The sequence below is a fragment of the Antrostomus carolinensis genome, unplaced genomic scaffold (genome assembly GCF_000700745.2).
Source record: "Antrostomus carolinensis isolate BGI_N321 unplaced genomic scaffold, ASM70074v2 scaffold22279, whole genome shotgun sequence".
Classification (NCBI taxonomy): Eukaryota; Metazoa; Chordata; class Aves; order Caprimulgiformes; family Caprimulgidae; genus Antrostomus; species Antrostomus carolinensis.
The window spans coordinates 44,056-62,840 of NW_010341018.1; the positions used below are offsets into that span (position 1 = coordinate 44,056).

At 46.6% G+C, this 18,785-nt stretch overlaps 1 protein-coding gene across 1 annotated transcript in view; it reads left to right on the forward strand.

Moving 5' to 3' along the window:
* Positions 1-11,558, forward strand: part of LOC104531473 (voltage-dependent T-type calcium channel subunit alpha-1H-like) — a gene marked incomplete at both ends in the record, with an annotated part of 44,724 nt that extends 33,166 nt beyond the window's left edge. Inside the window, 3 exons of the mRNA XM_010176362.2 lie at positions 4,209-4,301; positions 6,253-7,042; positions 11,146-11,558. Of these exons, the coding sequence (XP_010174664.2) occupies positions 4,209-4,301; positions 6,253-7,042; positions 11,146-11,558 (1,296 nt within the window). The remainder of the gene's footprint in view (positions 1-4,208; positions 4,302-6,252; positions 7,043-11,145) is intronic.
* Between the last annotated feature and the right edge of the window lie 7,227 nt (positions 11,559-18,785).

The window sequence follows — 18,785 nt, forward strand, 5'->3', positions numbered from 1 at the left end:
GAGTTTTAGATTGATTCTGATTAGCTTGACTAGAAGACCTGATTCTGTCCCCAATTATGCTACCGTAAATCAGACAAGCATCTTTGTTACAACTGATGAAATTACTGTGGCATGAGCAAACCAGGAGGATCAGAATGATCAGAATCACAGAATAGAAGACAAAAATAAATAAAAATCTGATTGTCCACTCTCATCCTGCTCATATTAGTATGGGGATCAGGGAGTGCCTGACTGGTGGCTGCATGACTGGTGTCCAAGGAAGTCAAAATCTGTCTTTACGTTCACCTGAGTGAGCTTTCCGTTAAATCCCCGCAGTGATGGGAGAGAGGATCAGACACAAGACTCAGGGCTTTAGTACTCAACCTCATAAGTATTAATGAGAGACAAATGATGATCCCATCCCTGCCCACAATGTGTACAAGGTAAAGCAGACAAGGAGAATCAGACTGAGCATCATACAGGATTTCTGATGGGTTAGAGGACAGTTCTGCTCTCTGTCCTTTGAAGGCAAAAGTCATTTCCCCATGCTAAGGGGCCAGCATCTCCTTTCCCACTGGGTCTGCAGCATGTGATTACAGTTGGCAGCACCCTCCAGGACAACTTTGCCAATCATCTTAATTGCATCTTTCAGCTATTTCCCTGCAGCTGCCAATTTTAGTGTGCCATGTACCTTGCACATCTTTTTCATCAGAGCAGAATTAGGAAACATGTTTCTTGCTGTCTTATCTCTGTTGATAAATAATTGTATGTTGCATTTATTGGAAGCTTTGAACTGGTACATTTGGCGACACTGTTTAATATGTCTGTCTGTGAACAACCATGGCTTGAACAGAATTTAATTACTGAGAATGGATTGCTGAGATTGGAAAGCACAAGAAAGGTGCTCCAGGTCCTTGGAAGACATCTACAAAGGGCTTGGAGGGCCAAATGCTGGAGCTGCAGTCAACTGGATTAATCAAACTGGAAAGTAAAGAGAGGAGGAAGTCATTTCTGCTTAGTGAAGTAGGTGATACTGCATTCAGGGTGCCCCAGGGGAGGAAAAGTAGGCAAAGCGATGCTGAAAAAAATATATCCATGTTCTTGGGAGCATGGTAGGAGTTGCTGGCTTTCCCTCTGAGTTCATCTGGTCTGAGAATACGTGTGTGGGATCAAACTGTGCGTTGCAGCAGTGAACCTTGGACCAGTGCAGATGCCTTTGACGTGGTTCCAAAAATAGTTAGAGAGTTAAGTTCATGGTGTATAGACCAGCTGTTGGCAAATTCAAATGATCTGGTTCCCATTTACACCAAGGCCTTGCTGGGGATATGCAGTGAGAACTTGGAGTAGGTAAAAATGTGCTTGTAAAGCCATTCAGAGCACTTTAAAGGACAGCGGGAAAGAAGTCCACAGCATGGCAAGAACTGGGCTATAAAAATCATAGATGCTGTTTCAGTCCAGACAGGTGGCTCTGCATGTGTGTTGTCCTGAATTTCTCCAGAGCTATTGGATTAAAAAGACAGATGTCTGTGAGCACGCTGTTTTACAGCATTGCTAGTACTCTCTAATCCCTGGCAGCTCAGGAATCCTTCCCCTAGGTACTACTGCATTTATACTGGGTGATGAGTCGAAGAATGAATCCACAAAGATGTCAAACAGGAAAACAAAAGCCCAGCAGTCTGTTTATCCCTCTTATATCCCTTTGGTTTACAAGTGAGTAGTAAATAATGTAAATTCTAATTACATCTTAAATATTCTGAGAGCCGGATGAGCATTTTCAGCCCTCCAGAGGAGAAATGTGGTGTGTTGATTGATTCTTGCTGAAAATGCTGTCTAGCATGCAAGAAAAAATACCTCTATAAATGTTGGTTGGCCCTCACTCTTGTCTCGGCAGCTGTTTCCCAGGTGGAGAGCTGGCAGCGCCTACAGAAACCCAACAGCAGCCCTCAGGTAACTCCTTTTGTAGGGAAGATTTTGTGTTTAATCATTTTAATACATTCATTTTGAGGTTTGCCAGCTAAATGCAAACTCAGTGAAGAGGTGTGTCCAATATATTTGGAGTCCCTGGGCTCATTTTTCATCCCCAAGTGTAAATGGATGGAGCAGCTGCTGTGCCAGCTGTGGCATCCTGACTCTGAAATGCCCATCCAAATAGAGGGGAAGGAAGGGAGAGGACTTTGAACAGCACAAAGGAGACTGTTTCTTAGGTAGTTGGCAGTGATTTGGTTTAGCTTTGAGTCACCTCCCGACTTGATCCCTCCAGTTGCCTCGTGAACCTACACAGACATCGAGTGCAGGAGATGATCGGCTGCTGTGCACAACCCACATAGGCAAGGAATGAGGCCAAAAAGAACTTTGCTCTCTATAAATGCTTCAAGGGTGTTAAAGGAAAGGCAGAAAAGGGCAGTTTGAGTTTGATTGCTTGTCCTTTTCACGCTGCTGAACAGACTGATTACTGCCTGTGTCTGCCCAGACAGCTTAACCCTTTCTCAGACTCCAGGGTGAATAACAGCACTGGCATCCACACAAAAAATTGTGTCTGTTGCTGAAAACTTTCTACCACAGCTTGATCTCTGGGCTTCACGTTGACCTTAAGCATTCTTTTTGGTTTTGTTAAACCCACTGGAAGCATCACATTGCTCTCTGATACCTGTACATCACTCACTAGCAGCGAGGAGGTGATAGGAAAGAATATCTAATAGCTGTAATGAAGAACAGGAGAGGTGGGTGTATACGCAGCCAGAATGTCATCAGACCTGATTGCTTAAAATTTTTAGCAATTCTGACAGAGTAAAACAGCTGCAGAGACAATTTTCACCTCCTCCTAGGCAGATCATGTTTATTGGTTTTAGCATGGAGCTGTATTCGTTGGCTTCTTCTCACTCAGCTGTATGGTGGGTGGTTAAGTTACACGTGTTTCAACATGGGAATTGGGTTTGAAAACTTGCTGGTAAGACATTACCACATTTGACTTTAGGGTGAGAGGAATCACGAGTGGGTAGTGTTTCTCTGCCAGTACCCATGAGCTGACTCAAGGTGTTCCTGACAGTCTCAGGGAAACTGTGAGTATTGATGATTGTGTGTACAGCAATGCCCTACCCCTTGCAGATGTGGTCTTGTACCAAAGATCTATATCTAGAAGTCTCTTCCCAGTTTCTTAAGTAAAATAAAATAGGAGAAAAGTGATAAGGAATCATACCTGACTTCCCTGCAAGTGTTTTGCCCTGATGCTCCAGGTGTGACAAGAACATTGGTTTATTTACTGCCTCAACAGTGATTGCTTTATGGATCAGCTTCTCTGTACACGCCATACAGAAAGTCCTCTGCAGCAATAAGGCTTGATCCTTTCCTTGTTCACAGCAAACAAATTCACTGCAAACATGGTTTAAATCAGGAATGATGCTGCTGGAATTGGAGACAAGCAGCAATTCTAGGTTTCTGCTAGGGACCACTAAGGCTCACATTAGGCGTAGCAAATAGGGGACATCAGTGCAAGTAAATTCAGACAGGAGCTTTGATTTTGATGGAAATTGTGCTGGAATTCCAGCTCTAGGACTAGTAGCAAGATAGCACTAGAAGTTTGGTGTGTTTTACCTAAATAAAAAGTATAAATTACATGGTGGAATTTGCTTTGCTTTGCACACAGCCTGTGTGGTGTTAATTAAATCCTTCAGCTTCTTTTTTTAGTGGAAGGAAGACTGAGAAAACGAGTATGAAATCAATTCTACATTTAATTAAAGTAACTCTCTTCCATTCAGATGCTTTCCCACTATGATATTGGTGATGCGGTTGTAATGGTGAGGCAGTAGGAATGGTAAAGAAATTGGTTTTACAGAAAGTAAACAGGCTTAAAAACTTAGGAATTTTATGGGTAGCATTACAAAACCAGGAGCCAAAGGTAAAAACCCAGATCTCTGTGCAGAGAAGCTTTTGCTTTGTTGATATTCCTTCCTTGGAATTTTTTGGCACTGGCTCAGAACCAGTGTTTCAGATGTTTTATTGTAATGTTTTATCATTTTAATCGTACCCAATTCCTGTAGAAACTTCAGGCCAGTCCTTTGGTCACACATTGCTGCTCTCCTAAGCCAACTGGGAAAAGAAGTGCAGCAGGTCTGGATGGATCCTGAGCGATGCTGTGGAGTGATGAGTACCAGGCACTAGCAGAAGATTGATGTTTAGTAACTTTTTGGTTGACTTTTGTTCTTACACTTTCTTTCTCTGTCTTCCTGTAGGTTATAACCCTGGAAGGATGGGTTGACATCATGTATTATGTGATGGATGCACATTCTTTTTACAATTTTATATATTTTATATTGCTTATAATAGTAAGTATGAACTGTGAGATGCTCCCATTCCTTGTCTTTGTGGGGTAAATTTGTTCCCTGGGCTTTTCACAGAGAAGAGCCAGGTAGGATTCAAAGTGGGAGACCTTCCTCCTGTCATAAAACATAATCATGCAGGTTGTGATTAGTGCTGTGGGGACAGGTTATTGGCTACAACAGTCCTTTTTAGTGTCACATGTGATGCATAGTCACAGCTTGTCAAGCCATATGGTCTTCCCTCCCTCTTACTCTCCCAGTCTTGGTCCTGTCACCTTGATGTGTCCTGACTGTTGTGCCCTGGCCAAGCAACTGCTAATCAGAATGAAAAGCAGAGAGGCTGTGGTTTTTCTTCCTTTAGCCTCCTCAATGTGCCAGAAGACACCTCATTTCACTGAAGGGCCCTCAAACTGTTGAACTTCACCTGAGCCCTTTAAATAACAGTAATAATAGCAGTGCACTTTTCTGAGGTCTTATGGTGCTGTCATTCCTGAAAACAAAGTATTACTCACTGGAGATGCTGGAGGTTGCCTTCAAAAGCTGCCATTCCTTGTTAGCAAAGTTCTTTTTTTAACAATGGGCACAACCTTCTCCAGGGGTCTATATCTGTGGAAAAGTTAAGGATTTAAGTTGGGAGGAGAGCAGAGGGAAAAGTACCATGTAGATGTCAGGCAGGACATGGGACGGGGGCACTTTGAAGTGCTTTTGTGGCTGGATATTCTTTATATATAACCCCAACCTCGTCAATGTGGTTTTGAAGGCCTTGGGAAGTCAAACCACCACAGCTCCCACCACCAGCAGGAAAGGCATGGATCAAAGCGGTGTGAAAGTTTCCCAGTAATGGGTAGCATTCTGGAGCCAGTAATTTTTGAGCCTTTAGCAATGGGCTGTGCATAGTAGAGATCTACGCTCCGTGCTTTTGAAGCACTTGTCTACATATGGATCCTTGCAGAAAAGCCAGAAGGTGACTAATCTCCAAGTCACTTGGAGCTGGGAATGGCACCCTTGCTGCTTCTCAAACAGTATCCAGGCTGATAGTACAAACTGGAGAATAGTGCTGCAAACCATCTCCCAATGACTTCCCCTGAGGCTTCACCAGACAATGGTCCAGATTGAATCCATACGTTTCCTACTGAGCACAGCACAGAGGTTTGGCCGTGTAGACAGTGGCACTTTCTTGACGTCAGTCCCTTTCACGCCTAAGGGCACTGATTCTCTCCTGGGAGTCTTTGACATTTTCCTTTGGCTGATTTAGAAACCCAACTGGTGAAAAACCAGTTCGTGGACTCAACAGCTGAGGGAAGGATGTAGCCTTAGGTCACTTCACATTCTTGTCCTTGGGACTTCATTTTGAAAACCTGGTATCGCCAAAGAACACATCAACTCAACCAGACAATAAATCAGGCCTTCTAGGAGCACTGAATCTCCTGGAGATGCATTTCTCTGTGTCAAAGAGAGACAAGAGTATAAGGTCACAGATGCATGGACCCTGACAGTCCTCCTCAAAATAAGGGTGCTCTATGCAAGGATGTGAAGTGACAGAGGAAGAGAAGAGGCAGCTTCAGTACAGCACAAATTGGACTTCAGACCATCTTTCCTTGCAGGTTGGCCAGGTCTTTCCCAGTGATCTGTTTTGTGGTGGTAACTGCTTGGTTGTGTTTCATGCACCCTGCGTTAATAGCAAATGTCATCACTGTTGAGAGGAGGGAAGTGGTGAAGGCTATTGTTAACAGCTTGCTTTGCCATTGCCAAAGTAATTTAACATGGCTTAGGAGCAAATTTAGCAGCTCAGGCACATGTTGACATAACATTTGTTGAGCAGACTCTGAGATTGGGCATGTTTGGAAATCTCAGGATTTCTAAGAACCACACTTCAAGTCCAGACAGCATGTGGTGGTGAAGAGCATGTCTTGTTTTGTAAACTCCTTGCTAATTCCTTTCCCTGTGTTTTCTCCAGGTTGGTTCCTTCTTCATGATTAACTTGTGCCTGGTTGTGATAGCAACACAGTTTTCTGAAACAAAGCAGCGGGAGAACCAGCTAATGCAGGAGCAGCGGGCCCGTTATCTCTCCAACGACAGCACAATTGCCAGCTTCTCAGAGCCAGGTAGCTGCTATGAGGAGCTGCTCAAGTACATCTGCCACATCTTCAGAAAGGTGAAACGGCGGACAATTCGCCTGTACAATAACTGGCAGAGTAAGCGCCGGAAAAAAGTTAACCCAAACAGCACCACAAATGGGCAAGGCCACCGAGGCAAAAAGCGCATCACCTCCATACACCACCTCATCCACCACCACCATCACCATCACCACCACCATTACCACATCAGCAATGGGAGCCCTCGGGGGCCACGCTCCAACCCTGAAATCTGTGACCTGGAACTCAAGGTCATGAAACCTGGAAGCCAACTGATGCTTCCTTCTCCATCACCCAACTTGCAGAGCCCTGCTCCTCCTCCAGATTCGGAGTCTGTGCACAGCATTTACCATGCAGACTGTCATGTTGAAGGACCACAAGTGAACTGTAAGTCTTCCAATCCCCCTGCAAGCATTAAACTGACTGCTGGACTCTCCAACCATGGCAACATGAACTATCCTACCATCCTGCCTTCTCCAACCAGCAAAGCCAGTTCTGTTCCAGTTCCCAAAGGAAAGAAGAATGGCAATACATCGTTGTCCGTGGTTAATAGCCCTGTAAATCTGGGCACGGATTCTTATGGGAAGCTGCAGCAACTGGTAGGAGAGCACGGTAAGGACGAATAAGCTGATTTTTTTTTGCATAGGAAAACTGGGCAAAGGGCAAATCGCTCAAGAATTAAGGTGAATGATAGCCACGTAGGGTGCTGAAGATGGAGACTGTTTTGTGAATGCTGTTTGAACTGAGTACTGAAGCCAGAAGTAGGATGGGTTGAGGGACTGGGAGTTCCGCTCCTTATACCCTTATATTTGCAGTCACTGGGTGAAGCAGCACAAAGGATGGTCCAGGCAGTGCCTTCAGGCCACTGCTGGAGGCATCTTTCCCATGGTTACAAAGCATGTGTTTGAGCTTCTCTCGTATGCTTAGTAATGAGTCCTGGAGGTTCTCCCTCTGTTCCCACCCAAGAACAGATCTTTGCAGCCCCTGGAATTACATTTCTGGTGAATGAGAAACCTGCCAGCTGCAGCAGAGAAGCCCCAGCTGCTGGGAGATGGTACCTTGAAAGGGAAGAATGGGTGGAAACTGATAGAGAAGCATAAGGTGTAGGAAACATAAGAAGTTTAAAGCAAGGAGGCACTGAAAGAACTCGGACCAGACATTTCTAGAAAACCCTGGGTCTGCTCTGACGGACCCCTGAGCCTCTGAATTTCCTTTTGTCAAGAAGGAGGAGAAGGTTTGGAGAAAGGCCCATGGCTCTGCAGAGTCTTGCTCTGTGTTAGTCCTCAGCAGATGTATGTGAGGGCAAGAGTGTTGCAGAGCTGCAGGTCTCAGGCTTTCCCTTTCGTCTTTCCCCATGTGCAGAAGAAATGTAGGACTGAGCGTTACTGCAGATTTGGAGCTCTGGAGATCTGAATGAATGAGGACCATCTTGGAGATTCCTTTATACATCTGTCCCACCCCTGTCTGTACAGACTGCAGCCACAGCAGCACCACTAGCTAGTGTAGTTTTATCTCCCTTCACATATAAATCATCCGCTGCTGGATTACATGCAACACACAAGTTTCTATTTTGCAAAATGGTTCCAGTCCTCATGGCTGGAGCTAAAGGCTGAAAAACAGAGTCTTAAGCCCTCAAACAGTAAAAAGTCAAAAATATCTAGCTCCTATTTTTTTTTTTAAATCTCTTTAAGCCAAACTCATCATCTGTTTTTTTCAATGCCTGTGTTTTCCAAAACTGTTTATCTGTGTGTGCATGGACACAAATATTTACCCTAGTGATGTATGTGCTGAAAAAATACCAAGCCTAGCTTGGAGGGGGTCACAGTAAAGGTTGCTTGCCAAATAGGTTGGGTGGCTTGTCTTTGTTCATATATTTATTTATTTATTTTTTTAAGTGACCATACAAAAGGATAAAGTGGATTGTTTACAGAAATTGCCTTCGGCAGACATTTCTGTACACTTGGGAGCTTAGCGGGAGGGCAGAAGGGGGCAAGGTTAGTTGCAACGTTCTTCCGTTGTTAAGCAAGGGCTTTATATGAATCACTGGTTCATCTTTAACTCTGCGAGTTAATGAAGGTTATTACGAGAATGTGTATTTACCTTGAGAGAAAAGCTCAAGTTCTGCAGAAGTTTGGAACTGGGAAAACAAGGAAGAGCAGAAGAGTCATTGCTTGGAAGGCAGTGCTCAAGCCTGAGGTTTGGTTCTTCGTGCTTGCAAGGGGATCTGCTGCTGGAGTCCTCTTCAGAAGAAAGCCCTAGGTCTTGGTCCCAACTGTGACATCCCAGGGCCACTTCAATGACTTAAGAGATTTTCACGTAGCCTGTGGTGGTTCTTTGAAAGCTGGAGGTTAGATGGAATAGCTTTTAATAATGCAATGATGGTATCCTCTTTTTACAGAGGCATTTCAGCACAGAGGATGCCAAAATGCTTTAAACAAATCTCCTGAAACTGTTTTGTCTTTTTCAGAAGTGTGGTCATATCTAGGGGAAGGGGTGGATGCCACAGCTCTTGGCTGGTGAGCAGCAGCTTATCTGGCACCCTGAGGAGCACAAGGGCTGGGAAGGGGGAAGCAAGTCAGCCAGGTCCATCTGGAGACCTCGTCACACAACGTGTCAGTGCCCAGCTCTTCCCCTTCATGGCCCTGGCTCTTTCCAGGCCCTCCTTCCCACTCCTGTGCAGCCCCTCCTGCCACACAAACAGAGCTGAGTTGGATTTACTTCTACACTGCAACCATCTTTGTACAGCCCAGATGATGGATGTGTCTTCCAGGCTTCAGGAGCATCTCTAAGTGCCAAATAAGCTAGCTCCTCAGGGTTTAGCTCTGTGAGGCACAGCTCCCAACTCAAGTTTCTCCATCCCAGCCTAAACTTAGCAAAGGAGCCATGTTAAGTCCCTACCCTGTGCTCAATGGGGAAGGTGAGGTGGGCTCACAAGCTCACCCAAACCCCCCCTGGCCTCAGCCTCTTTGGGCAAACAGTTGTTCCATGTAATTCTCTCTCCACTCTTACAAGTCAACAAGCAGGATCTGTTCATTGCAAAACTTGTGCAAGGAGAGCACACAAGTGATAATTGAGAGCATTAAGGAGGCATTAGCAGCCAGAGCACTCACAGGCCCAGCTGGAAACAAGGTTGGTGTCTGCTGGGAAAGATGCAATTGTGGGAGAGAGTATTCTCATCCCTTCTTTTGTTGTGGAATTGAACAGCATAAAGTACAGCCTGTTCCTCCGTGTTCTTGTGCCCTGCAATGCTGTGAGGTTATTTTAGCAGGCAGCCAAGGAGACTCTGGTATTTCGAAGACATCTGCGGCGCCAGTGTTTTTCATATAATTTTTAACACTTTGATAGCATTAAAAGATGTCTGGCAAGCCCACTACCTCTGCTATCCACACTACTGTGGCCATGCTGTAGTCTTTCCTCATCAGATTGGTCCTGAGCAGAAACACCGTGCTAATGTGCAGTGCTGCACCCGTGCTACTATTAGAGGGCAAATATTTCTGATCCTCCTGGTGTCTTTGATGTAATGACCAGGAGAAGGACCATCCTCTCTTGCAAAGCTGTTTTGAAGGCCAGTGATATCTGAGTGACGTTCAGGCAAGTAAAATATATTTTGACTCTTGTTACAACCCAGTTTTCCAGTTAATGGGGTGCTTTTATTTTGTTTGGTGCTGCCTTCTTTTTAAAGACGTCCTCAAGTGTCAGCCAGGAGTGGCTGAAATCAGCAGTGTTACTGCTGGGTGAGCTCCAAGTTCCTGGGCCCAAAGCCAGGAGCATCCACTGCCTTTTGCTTGGTCTCCCCAAAACAGATCCAGGTGTCCCCATCCAACCTCCAGACAGGGACATGTTACAGGGGAAAACTGTCCCCTCACCTTCTTTCCATGAATCTCAAGGAAAGTTTTCACTGATGTTTGAATGGCATTCATGTTGGGGTATTTTTCATGACATTAATATCTGGTTCCTAATATGAGGAAACTAGGAATTTGGTTCCTAAATATGAGGAAATAAAATCTGCTTCCTGCTCTACCCAAATCATTCTTGTTACACTTGTCCATATCATCTCCGTGCCCCGGCTCTGTGAGGGCAGTCAGCCCAAAACATGTGGCAATGTGTTCGATTTTAAACCCCCCTGAACACTCAGTCCTGTGCCTCAAGCAAAGAATTCACCTGAGCTTTATTAAAGGCTGAAGGAGGGATGAAGGAGACTGAAGGGACTACGTGACTCTCCAAGCTCTGATCTGTGGTCTGTAGCCACCTTTGGTCCATTTCTCCCTCTCCCTCTTCATTATTAGCTAAATGGAGGGGCTATCTAAATTGGGTGTAACAGCTTGATAGTGCTCAGATCACCACTAATGATGTTAGCCTGGTCAGATATAATCAAAAATAATTGAAGGTGAGAGGTGTGCCAGTCAGTCTTCCCCCAGCAGCAGAACACAAAATGGTTGCCACGCTCTGTGAAGAGAGGTCCCACATCCATGGAGGGGGCTAGCGGGTGGGTGTCAGGGCTTGGGGAGAGGGGAACAGAGGGAAAAATGACACAAAGCAAGAGGCACTTGGTAAGATGGATGGCTGGAAGGCTGTTCTAGGGTATCACATTTATTTGAGGATGCGGCAGAAGCTGCTCTGCCCCGGACAGGCCTTGCACCGCCCAAGCGGGGACACAGGGCTGTCTGCCATGTTGAGGGTGTGAGGGGGCTGATGGCATCTGTCTCCCCTTGCAGGTCTGCGGCGGACGCCCAGCCGGCTGTCAGGGCTGAGCGCAGCCTGCCCGCTGCCCAGCCCGCCGGGCGGGACGCTGACCTGTGAGCTGCAGGACTGTCCCTTCTGCGCCAGCCTCCTGGAAGACCCTGAGTTCGCCTTCAGCGAGTCCGACAGCTGTGACTCTGACAGCAATGGCGTCTACGAGTTCACCCAGGACCTGCGGCATGGCGACCACAGAGATCAGCTCCAGCAGCAGCGGGGTAGGAGGAGGAAGAAGAAGAAAAAACCCAAGGAGAGGAATAAGGTCACCCGCCTGTGGAAGGCTTTCGGCAGCAAGCTGAAGAGGATCGTGGAAAGCAAGTATTTCAACCGAGGGATTATGATAGCCATCCTCATCAACACACTGAGCATGGGCATCGAGTACCACGAGCAGGTGAGTGCGAGTCTGGCCTGAAGAGCCCTGAGGGTCTCTGTTGTGAGGTGTTGGTGGCATGGCATCTTGCATGGTGGCTTGGGGTGACTGTCGAAGCCATGCCAGAGGAGGAGCAAGTGGTTTTCATGGAAGTTCAAACATCAAATAGGGCCGAGGGCTTGATCCTGCAGACGTGATGAGCAGGAGCATCCTTCTGTGTGTGAAAAGCCTGGAAGGTGGCTGGCAGCGCTGCTGAGGTGTGGAGAGTTTAAATATGTGTGTTAGGACGTGGTGGCTCACAGCCTGACTGCTGAAGTTTTGTTGTGAATTATTCATATTAAACTTGAATTGATCTGGTGGAAAACACCCCTTTGGTCTCATGGCGGTGGTGCACAGTGGACCTTGTAGTGCAAATAACCCATGCAGAAGCTTCTTCTTTCATCCTGGCCCCTGAAATAAAGACTTAAACTGTCAGGCAATGTAAAAGCAACAAAGAAAAACAAAAGTTATTGTCTCCCTGTAGGCTCCAAAACCTTTAATTTGATCTCATAGGGTGCAAGTAGGTCTTTTAAATGTCTGGAGGAAGGAAAGAGAAGTTGTACTGTTCCCAGTATTAGTCTCAACATGGTGATGGCAGAAAGCAGTGCTGGCAGCTGAGGACAGCTTGTCCTTGTCGTTGGCTGATGGGAACTTGAGGGACTGTGCAATGGGAGAGGGAGGTGAATCATCTGAGTATCTCCAGTTGGTCACTCTGGGAAAGCTATGCTTTTCTGGACTTTTCTTTCTTGGAAAAACTGGTTACTTTCAACTCTTAAGACTTGCTCTGGAATTTCTCATGCCACCTCTGTATCATGCATGCTAGTGAGGCCAGGAGATCCTTGTTCTGTTCTTCTGTGACGTGGTCATGCAGTGCTCCCCTAAAATCTCTACTGCAGGATCAGGACCAGGTCAAGGTTATTTCTAAAGCCATTCCTCCTCTCTGCCTTGGTCTGTCTGCTCAGGAGCGAGGAGGAAAGGCAGACAGAGTAGCCTAGTACATCCAAGGCAGGACAAGAGGCTTTGCATTTTCTTCTCCATCATTTCCCAGCATTAAGACCTGCTCGGCACCATGGCAAACAATCCTCCAGAGTGCTGCTACTTTATTTTCTCTCCCCTTGTGTGCTTTAAACCTCTCTATTCAATGCTAGCTGAGATGGTTTTTTCTTTCAGCAAAGCAAGTACTCAGCTAAAACACATGAACCTCAGCTGCGCGACAATAAATTAGTTCACACTTACAGCAAAGAGTGTCCAAACCCAACAAAGAAATAGCTGTCGCTGTCAGCTTTCTCTCTGCTTAGTTGTTCCACAACAAGTTTTAAAATTAGGAAGTACACCTCGTCAGTAGCTCTTGAATAGACCATTCATTCCTGCATTTCTGCATGGAGACTCTTTTGTCAGGCGGATACAGCTTTGTCAGTCCTTGGATATTGCCATGATGGGTGGTGGGGGGAAAACCTTAAGCAGGTTGCAGTGAGAAAGCCCAGGGATTGTGTGGAGTCTGGCCACAGTCACTCCTATAAAGGTAAATTGTGATAATTGCCTCCTTGCTGCTAACAAAGGAAACCTGTAGCTGGCAGGTTTATGTTGGATTTTACCTTGTAAAAGATTTGCTTTAAACCATCTCAAAGCCAATGGCAATAAAGATTCTGAAGCTTTTGGCTACGGTGCATCAGACTCCCACCAGCTTTTCTCGCAGGCACTGCCCAGCATGGGCCCAATAAAAAGGGGGGAATTTTGAAGTGAAACCTGTAAAAGTTCCTCCACGTACCTGACTGCAAAGTGTCTCTGGTACACAGTGGGGATAACGAGCCATGGAGCTGTCAGAGCCCAGCTTCAAAACACCTCACCCAAGCACTCCCCTATCGACAGAGTGACCTCCAGGGCATCAGCAGAGGCTGAGACAGGATCTGAAAGCAACAGAGAATGGCTCTAGGCTCCCAGACTGTTGGACATGAACATCTGGGATTTCTGTGAGCAAAGTGGGGTGATTTTAGAACCCCCAGCCCTCCTTGTGTGAGAACTGGCTGAAAAACTCAGAGTGGGGGATCTGGCTTTGCGTGGAGATAAGGAGGAGATGCCTGAGCAAAGCTGTCATGAACCCACAGCGTGGTGTTGGGACGGAGGGGAGGTAAGAATGGCTCATTTGGGGTATGCCATGATCCTTGACAGGAAAAACAGTTTAATCCCAGCTTTCTGGTTACTGAGTGACAGATGCTGCCCAGTCGCTCTGCACCTCTGCTCAGAGCAGGTATTGCAAAGCAAGAAGGTGTGAGCCTTCCCCAGGCTGCTAACCAGGTGTGGGTGTTGCCATCATCTCCTTTTCCATCCTCCCAAGGGCAAACAAGGAGGCTATTCCTCAAGTCATAAGGATTTAGGAGCTGCCTACAAGGACAGCTACTCTGTGGCTCTCCTCTGCTTTCCTTGCTCCCACCGAGCTGTTCAGCGTTACCCAGAGAACAGGGTTCAGGGGTTCCCATTTGGGAGGCCTCCTGTGCTCTGTCTGGTGATGGCAGCATGGGCAGGGGACTCCTGGGCCCCAAAGCCCTGCAAAACATCACCTACCATGGAGACATTTGCTTTTTGAACAGCTTAAGGAGATTCCCTGGTCTTGTCTCTTGCCACTTGTTTTCAGCCCTTGACTGGTTTTATCAAACTGGGCTGTGAGCAGTGCAGCAGCCACAAGAAGCCCTCCCCAAACCTCACTGTCTGTAAGGAAATGCCCAATCCCTTCTACAAAAAATTATGAATGGCTGCTTGCTTTGCTTTTCCAGCTTCTCAGACTTCATAGTCATCAATGGCTTTGCAAATAGATAGGCACATCATATGCATTTTTATTTCAGAGTACTATTCAAAGCCAAGGGAAATGGCAGGAAGATGTGGCAGGGGAGGGTGAGGTTGGCCATGAGGAAAAGGTTCTTGAGGCAGAGGGTGGTGGAGCACTGGAACAGGCTCCCCAGGGAGGTGCTCATGGCACCAAGCCTGACAAGATTCCAGCAGCATTTGGCCAAGGCCCTGAGGGACATGGTGTGAATGTTGGGCTTGTCCTGTGCAGGGACAGGAGTTGGACTGGATGGTCCTTGTGGGTCCCTTCCAACTCACAACACTCAATGATTCTATGATCAATCCTCTGTGTGTGTGGGAAGGGTGGAGGGCACTGAACAACATATAGGGTGGAAGATAGAGCAGTACTAGTCCTTGGTACGTTATCTCACCTTTCATCCCGGGACATAGCAGTGATCTGCAGAGAAGTCTCACAGAGCCCTCTTGAGGCAATCGAGCATTATTGTCCATATCTTCTGGATGAGGAAATCGAAGTTGCAAGGTGCCAGGCTGAAGGCAAAACCCGGTGGGCTTTACTGCTGACCTTTATGGTAGCTGCAGGGCAAGGGGACATGTGTGCTGTAGCAGCGTTTTGACAAGACAGGGAGAAGATCTGTGTCTCTGCTGCTGCAGACCCAGATGTTACCTCCAGATGAATGAGAGAGACCTGTCCATATCCAAATTCCCTCAAGGCTTCACTATGTGTTTTCATGAGAATTTGAAGTTCACAGCAATCTGCTCACACGGTTACTCTGGCTGCTTTTGGCTAAAGTAGCTGGCACTGCCCCACTTAATGAACGTAGCCCATGTAAAACCCTTCCAGGTGATGGTCCTGTCCTGTGGCTGAGGGCACGACTGATGTAGCAGCTACCTCACTCATGGGAGAGATGAGGAGATGCTAGAACTGCTTTGCACAGAGCTGTCCTTCAGCAGACCTGCTCTTCTCAGAGGCAGACCTAAGATTTCATGGCAGGAGATCCAGGTAGCAGGAGGCAGCTGATGATGGGAAGTGAATTTCTTTGGGGAAGTGAATTTCTTTGGGACTTTGTTTCATTAGTGGCAATCGGATCCTCCCTCACAGCACATCTGTGGGGTTAACAGCCAGATCTGTCTCCAACTGCAGCTTGTACATGGCTGGTAATTAGGAGGTTACAGGATGCTGTTAGTTAGCAGCAGCACAACTTGTACTTCAAAGGTTAATTGGCTGATTTGGAGTTTCTTCTCCTTATTTATTTATTTATTTATTTATTTATTTATTTATTATTCCTCCTCTGGTGCTTTATTTATTTACTAGTCTATCTCCAGCACGAATAAGCACTCCCACAGATGAGGAAAGCCAAGTGCAAAGAAGAAGGCAATCCTTGCATTAATCTTCCAGGCAATTTCAATACATTGGATGGGTTTGTTATGCATTCATTGCAGCTGACAATTCTCCAGAGTATCTGAGAACGTGCCATGGCACTGCAGCAACCAGGCAGGAACAGTGCACTCCAAAAGCATGACCTCTGGGACAGTGGGGAGAAATGCCTGGCACAGGCAGGTCCTCTTCCAGGAGCTGTGTCTCCGAGTGCCTCTCTGCCACTGAAAGCTGGTAACTTGTTGTCCCAGAATCAGCTCCTACATGAGCTTCACTGACTGGTCTGAAGAAGTAATTGCTACTTCTTCAGTCTGCCAAGATTCCCAGCTGCCTGATGTCCAGTAGAAGGACAGAGTCCTGTTCATTTGTCCAAGAGAGATGCTGCTGTTGTCCCTGCAGAAGGGTGAGCTCTGAATTCATCCCTGAGAACCGGTGGTTTAAGTTGTGAGGAGAGTCCCCCACTTGGCTTCCCAGAGGAATTTGCAGAAGTAGCTGTTGATACTTGTAATGATTCCACATGAAAGGCTCCATTTACATCAAATGGCACTAGAAATGCTATTTTATATTCACTTCTCAGAAGAAAAGTACAAATTAGTATTTGTTCCAAGCTATTGCTGTTCAAAGAGCTTTTAATTGCTTTTCTGATCCCTCATCCATGGCATGTTCAGAGCAGCTGTCTTTAGAGTAGGTTGGAACTGACCTTGATGGGCACCCAGTGGTCCATTGCTTATCAGTGGGAGAGAAGTATTGGTTTTGAGTAGCACACTTTATTATTCTGGAATAAGTAATTCAGTGTGATTTAAGGTAGCGACTAGCTACTCTAGTGACATTCTATTTTAGCATTTGACAATTTTGGCTTGAAAAATTGGTTTGGCCTGGAAAGCTCAGCACTTACTCAGAAAGCAGAGGAGAATCTTTCAGCAATGTTTGAAGCAAATTGCTTAAATTCCTTTTAAGTTGTGAGTCAATAAAATATTATCCTGATCTGAGATTTTCACTTTCAGCTAGCAAAACTTGTTTACTCTTCCAACTTTTTGCATGATCCAATTTTTAAGAACTCACACATTGGTTGGACTTGAAAGAAACTCTCTGCAAGAGAGTATCCTCACTGCAAGAAGGACATGGAGGTGCTGGAGCATGTCCAGAGAAGGGCAGCGGAGCTGGGGAAGGGTCTGGAGCACAAGTGTGCTGAGTTCATGGCTGAGGGAACTGGGGTTGTTGAGCCTGGAGAAAAGGAGGCTGAGGGGAGACCTTGTGGCTCTGTGCAAGTCCCTTGGAGGAGGGTGGAGAGAGGTGGGGGTGGGTCTGTTCAACCAAGGACCAAGGGACAGGACAAGAGGAAATGGGCTCCAGTTGTGCCCAGGGCAGTTGAGATGGGATGTGAGGAAGAATTTCTTTGCTGAAAGGGTTCTGAGGCATTGGAAGGGGTTGCCCAGGGCAGTGGTGGAGTCCCCATCCCTGGAGGGATTGAAGAGTCGTGTAGACACAGTGCTGAGGGACATGGGTTAGTCGGGGACTTGTCAGTGTTGGGTTGGACTTGATGATCTTAAAGGGCTTTTCCAATCGATCCAATGTTTTGATTCTGTGAAACAGATTCCCCCAGCCCAGCCTGGGATGTGAGAATTCATCCCAATGTGTTTGTGCTTACGGCATAAATGATGTGAGGCTCATTCTGCCCTTAGTAGTCCTTTGTTCTCTGTGTTTGGGCTTTGTCAGCTGCATACCAAGCTGTCCCTCCCTGCTCCCCCTCTGAGATCCCAGCAGTAAGCGTGGGGTGGATGGTTTTCCCTGTGCACTGCTTTGGTAGGGAAGCTGTGTCGGTTGAGAACATGTGCTGGGTCTCCTGAGCAGAGCAACAGAAATTTGACTCATTCAACAAACACCTTGTGATAATCTGAATTCTGTCCCTACCTCCTGGGAGGGAATGGAGGAGCTTTGTCTGGAGACCTTGGAGAAGAGAGGTGTTTCCCATCCTCTTTTGTGCCACAAGATCATACCACCTCTTTAGTTCTCTCCAGACCACCTTTACCAGGCCCCCTTTTTTGCAGCCAGCCTCTTGTGTCAGGGCATTAACAAACTCAGTAACAGTCTAGGGATCCCCTCAGCACAGTTCGGGCTTTAAGGCTTCTGATGAGAGCCAGCAGCAGCTCATACCTGGAGCATTTACACCTGGCAAGGTGTCATTCCCATGTTAAAGGGAATCAAGGGTCAGAGGCAAGATAGCAAGAACTGAGGGCAAATGTTGACATTTAAAAGCCACGTGGGCTGGATCACTGTCTGCTGGACCTTAGCAGCTTTCATGGTAAAGGGTGTAAATCACGTCCTTCCATGGGGAACCTACCATGAGTGGTGTTCATGGAGCCTTCTCTCTCTCTTACTCTCTTTTGTTATTTATCTGACTCCACTGCTCTGTTTTCCTTCTACTGGATTGGATGTTCTTGGTGTAGACTTTTTTTTACTATATAAGGGCAAGCATACTAGAGATCTGTCCATTCCTCTGCCTCTTACCAGACAGGAACAGCACCTTTCCAACGCAGAAACTGAGTGTAATAACTCATTGGAGTGCTGACATACTCAGCAGTCAGGGGAGAGCCAGGGGAACAACAGAGCTAGTCATGGCAAGGAGAGTTTGCAGTCTGATCTGGTTCCTATAGATGTGCTCATTAGTCTAGGGAATAATATTTGGATATTCCCTATGGAACCGTAGGCACATTTTACCACCACCAATCGTTCACTTCCTTCCCCTCACTTACGCCATTAGTTGTTCTCTGCGGTGAGGGATTGGCCGTATAAATCACATCTGCTCTCTGCCCAGATGACAGACTTCTAAAGCAGGTGATAGTAACATGCTTCCCAGCAGAAGCTGTTGCATGGAGACTGGAGATCTGCACAGCACCAGTAACAGACCCACGATGTGTAGGACCCACCAGATGTGTTTCTTCCATCTGGATCGTGCAGCGAGTCAGCTGAGACAGTCGCCGTGTCCTCCGAGGCTCCTGAGACTGAATCCGTGAAACCCTCGTTTCGTAAAC